The sequence below is a fragment of the Hypomesus nipponensis genome, chromosome 18 (assembly GCF_054491055.1).
Source record: "Hypomesus nipponensis isolate SF chromosome 18, ASM5449105v1, whole genome shotgun sequence".
Lineage (NCBI taxonomy): Eukaryota > Metazoa > Chordata > Actinopteri > Osmeriformes > Osmeridae > Hypomesus > Hypomesus nipponensis.
Genome location: NC_140378.1, coordinates 20842501 through 20847500, shown reverse-complemented (window position 1 = coordinate 20847500; position 5000 = coordinate 20842501). Strand labels below are relative to the sequence as shown.

The following is a 5000-nucleotide window of genomic DNA, read 5'->3' as shown; positions in this document are numbered from 1 at the left end:
GGGAGAGGAGAGGGTTAGGGCCTTACCCTCGGGAGAGGAGAGGGTTAGGGCCTTACCCTGGGGAGAGGAGAGGGTTAGGGCCTTACCCTGGGGAGAGGAGAGGGTTAGGGCCTTACCCTCGGGAGAGGAGAGGGTTAGGGCCTTACCCTGGGGAGAGGAGAGGGTTAGGGCCTTACCCTGGGGAGAGGAGAGGGTTAGGGCCTTACCCTGGGGAGAGGAGAGGGCCTTACCCTGGGGAGGGGGAGAGGGCCTTACCCTGGGGAGGTTAGGGTTAGGGCACTGTACATGCTCCACAGCGTCTCACACAATTGTGAGATGAATAAAAGATTCTTCTTCAGTCACTCACACACACACACACACACACCGGCAGGTCGGGGTCGTCGGGGGAGTGTCCGGAGGCGGTCTCTGCCTCGTACGTGTAGAAGTCCAGCGACGCGCAGAAATACCCAGACTGCACCTCTGCACACTGACGACCAATCAGATGCCTCCGACAGTCACACTGGCCGTTCTCTGACATGCACCTGTGGATGGAAACACACACACCAAGGTAACACACACACACCTATTAATATACAGTCAGAGGACTTTGAGGAGAGTTTTAAGGAGAGAGCAGAGCTTTGAGGACAGAGAGAGAAGGGAGAGGGGAAGAAAGAGGGTGAAAGAGAGGGAGAGGGGGGGTAGAGGTGTATCTACCTGTTGTTGTAGGAGCCTCCAAAGTCACAGTCACATGGTCTGCAGCCAGCAAGGTCATTACTCAGTCCCCAGTATTCTGGCTGTACACACATACACACACACAGCAACAAAAAAACACAACAATATGTGACTGTCTCACCAGACACTGGTTACAGTAGCATTGTGTGTGTGTGTGTGTGTGTATGTGTGTGTGTGTGAGGCCTCACCAGACAGTGGTCACAGTAGCGTCCTGTGACGTATCTCTTACAGGAACAGTCTCCACTGATCTGGTCACATGATGACGTCCCCAGCATGATGATCCCCCTGGAGTCACAGTTACACGCTGCTCTCTCACACACACACACACACACACACAACCAAACACACAACCAAACACACATGCAGTCACACACAACATAAAAAGCACACAAAAATTAATTAAATAAGTTGACAGATTTGCTGACACCTTATACACCCTACACACACCCTACACACACCCTACACACACCCTACACACACCCTACACACACACCCTACACACACCCTACACACACCCTACACACACCCTACACACACCCTGCACACACCCCGCACACACCCCACACACACCCTACACACACCCTACACACACCCTACACACACCCTGCACACACCCTACACACACCCTACACACACACCCTACACACACCCTACACACACCCTACACACACCCTGCACACACCCTGCACACACCCTACACACACACCCTACACACACCCTGCACACACCCTGCACACACCCTACACACACCCTACACACACCCTACACACACCCTACACACACCCTACACACACCCTGCACACACCCTGCACACACCCTACACACACCCTACACACACCCTACACACACCCTACACATACCTTGCACACACCCTACACACACCCTACACACACACCCTACACACACACCCTGCACACACCCTGCACACACCCTGCACACACCCTGCACACACCCTACACACACCCTACACACACACCCTGCACACACCCTACACACACCCTACACACACCCTACACACACCCTACACCCCCCCCCCCCCCCCCACTCACGCTGGCAGCCTTGTGGGTTGTCCTGGCTCAGGCCGTAGTGGCCCTCCCTGCAGGAGTCACAGCGGGCTCCTCTCACGCTGGCCTTGCAGCGGCACTGTCCAGAGATCACTCCTGCATCCGGGTCTGTGTGGCTGTCACACACCCCCCCCTCCAGGGAGCCCACAGGGTCACAGTCACAGGCTGGGAGGAACACACAGAGCCCACAGGGTCACAGTCACAGGCTGGGAGGAACACACACAGACTCAGACACAGCCTTACACAGCCTCACACAGCCTCACCTACAGTCAGGCCTGTTTTCCTGTCACTCACCATGACTGGCATGTTAACCAGGCCTGTCAACATGTAAACATGTCAACTAAGGAGGGGATATATCCTTGTTGGAACACACAATTCAGTCCCATTAAAAATCCTGTTTTCCCTTTCTTTTTACATGTTTTAAATAGTTAAACAGCAGATTTAATAGTTAACCCCCCCCCCGACTCACTCACACCCCCCTCCTCCAGACTCACCAACACACCCCCCCCCCCCTCCTCCAGACTCACCAACACCCCCCCCCCTCCTCCAGACTCACCCCCCCCCCCTCCTCCAGACTCACCCACCCCCCCCCCCTCCTCCAGACTCACCAACACACCCCCCCCTCCTCCAGACTTACCAACACGCCCACCCCCCCCCCTCCTCCAGACTCACCAACACCCCCCCCCCCCCTCCTCCAGACTCACCAACACCCCCCCCCCCTCCTCCAGACTCACCAACACCCCCCCCCCCCTCCTCCAGACTCACCCCCCCCTCCTCCAGACTCACCAACACAGACACGGGGGTCTCTGATGTCCCTACTGGGGTCCTGGTAGTAGAAAGGTTTACACATGTCACAGTTGCGGCCCATGGTGTTGTGGAGACAGTCGTCACACACACCGCCGCTGGTGTTGCCCGTGGCCAGGAACACCGCCATGTCGAAGTGGCACTGGCTGGAGTGGCCGTTACAGGAGCATTCTGGGTAAAGGTACAGGAAGGTACGAGGGATAAGGATGTTTGAGTTTTCACATTTTCACGAATACAGTTTTATAAAAGATTAGATTGTAAGACAGGATGAGAGTAGGCAGGAAGTGATGTAGGTCTGTTTCCTGTCTGGGCGGGGTAGAGACCTACTTTTGCAGGTGTGAGGGTTGTTGGCCTCTGCCGGTTGCCATGGCAGGTCGTTATAGAAGTCACGGCAACGCTCACAGTTGAGGCCCTGGGTGTTGTGGTTGCACACGCACCGCCCATGGATCTGACCAATCACAGAAGAGCAGGAAGTCCAACCAGCACTTTTATACAATTCAATTCCTACCCACAAAGCACCAGTTATGCCCACAATCAGGGCCGTTGCTAGCAATCCACGGGCCCCCTGCCAAAATATATTCCCTATATAAACCCCCCACCCCCCACCCCCCACCCCCCCACCCACCCACCATGCGGTCCTCCCGGGCATCGACTCCGGGCACGGGGGCGCACTCGGAGGCGTGTCCGTAGCAGAAGCAGCTGCCTCGCAGCACCAGCTCGTACAGGGCGTAGTAGTACTTCTGCAGCACGTCTGCTCTACGGTCCAGCAGGTTGTCCCCCAGCGTGTGAAGCTTGGTGAAGTTGATACGCAGGCTGGTGATGCGGAGCAGCTCTGGGAGGGGAGAGGGAGGAGGGGGAGGGAGGGAGGGAGGGAGGGAGGGAGGGAGGGGGGGGGGGGGGGGGAGGGAGGAGAGAGGGAGGGAGGGAGGGAGGGAGGGAGGGAGGGAGGGAGGGAGGGAGGGAGGGAGGGAGGGAGGGAGGGAGGAGGGGGGAGGGAGGGAGGACGGGGAGGGGGGAGGGAGGAGAGGAGGGGGGAGGAGGGGGGAGGGAGGAGGGAGAGATTGGTCAATTGAAGGACTGGACTGGACTGGTTAGCTTTTAGGTGTTATGCAGTGTGTGGTATTGTGTGTGTGTGTGTCTCACCCTGGATTTCCAGGCTGTAGGGGTCCTGCACCTTAACTGCAGGGTCCAGCACCTTGTAGATGACCTGCAGAGACACACCAGGTCAACTTTAACAACTAACACCAAACACAGTCAAGATGGTAACATCATAGTCCCCTGTAAAGGCCGCAAACACCTCCCAGTCTGTTTGGAAAGACTGGTTCACCCAACAACCTCCAACAAACACCAAACATTCCAGACATTCTTCTGTTGGGTTTACAGTCTTTGGAAAGATAACTCTCTGAGCACCAACAAACAGACAAGCATTAAACACCAAAGCAACACAAACAGAAGTGTGTTTGTGGGCGACCTGACCTCTCCGTGGGATGACGGTTCGATGTCGGAGTAGCGCTGTTCGCAGACGACGTCGTTGATGTTGCGCAGGGCGTGGGCTGGGACCGAGGGGAAGGTCCTGCTGCAGTTGAAGGCAAAGTAGCGGTACGGGCGCCAGGAACGCCCAAAGTCGGAGGAGCGCTCGATCACCATGGCAGCCGGGCGAAAGGTCTACGGAGACCCAGAGGGGACACACAGAGCAGGGCCGCAGTCAGGAGAGACTCTCTGGGTTTCATTTAAGATGTACCGCATGTTTGTCTTGTTGGGAGGTGAGGCGTTTGGTAGTGTGGCGTTTGGTAGTGTCGTGTTTGAATTGAAAAAGGTTATTGGAGTGTACCGTGGGAGATAGATTTATATACACTCACACACACACACCATACACGAACATACACGCTTACACACTCAAACACGTGTATACAGTACACACACATTGAGACACACACAAACAAAAACATACCTTAAACTTCATGATGAGGTGAGTGAAGTGGAATTCAGCCTCCAGGTTCAGTCTGATACTAACATTCTCCTCTCCTACAGCCAAGTAGACACACAAAGTACCGTGGTAAACAAAACACACCTAGAAACACACTCTGCAACACACACACACACATAGACGTGTACACACACATAGCGCACCATTGGCAGACTGCCACCAGGTGAGGTGTCCCAGGGCATCCTTCAGGTAGATGGTGTTGTCCACACGGTGACTCACTCTGTGCCCGCTGGGGTGGTAGGGCAGACGAGAGTCACACTGGAAACACTTATCTGACTCCTGCAATGCACAGGAACAGGAAGTCAACATTTGGCCTCACTTGGCATGGCGCCAGGGTAGAGAGGGGGGCAGGGTAGAGAGGGGGGCAGGGTAGAGAGGGGGCAGGGTAGAGAGGGGGCAGGGTAGAGAGGGGGGCAGGGTAGAGAGGGGGCAGG

At 55.9% G+C, this 5000-nt stretch overlaps 1 protein-coding gene across 2 annotated transcripts in view; it reads right to left on the bottom strand.

The window, feature by feature from the left end:
• Positions 1-5000, bottom strand: part of lamb2l (laminin, beta 2-like) — a 29997-nt gene that overhangs the window by 11627 nt on the left and 13370 nt on the right. For both annotated transcript variants that reach the window (XM_084680137.1, XM_084680138.1), the window contains 11 exons: positions 4710-4845; positions 4531-4604; positions 4056-4244; positions 3723-3786; positions 3209-3411; positions 2907-3027; positions 2562-2750; positions 1761-1940; positions 900-1015; positions 694-773; positions 365-521 (listed from right to left, as the gene is read on the bottom strand). In XM_084680137.1, coding sequence (XP_084536263.1) covers positions 365-521; positions 694-773; positions 900-1015; positions 1761-1940; positions 2562-2750; positions 2907-3027; positions 3209-3411; positions 3723-3786; positions 4056-4244; positions 4531-4604; positions 4710-4845 — 1509 coding nt within the window. The remainder of the gene's footprint in view (positions 1-364; positions 522-693; positions 774-899; positions 1016-1760; positions 1941-2561; positions 2751-2906; positions 3028-3208; positions 3412-3722; positions 3787-4055; positions 4245-4530; positions 4605-4709; positions 4846-5000) is intronic.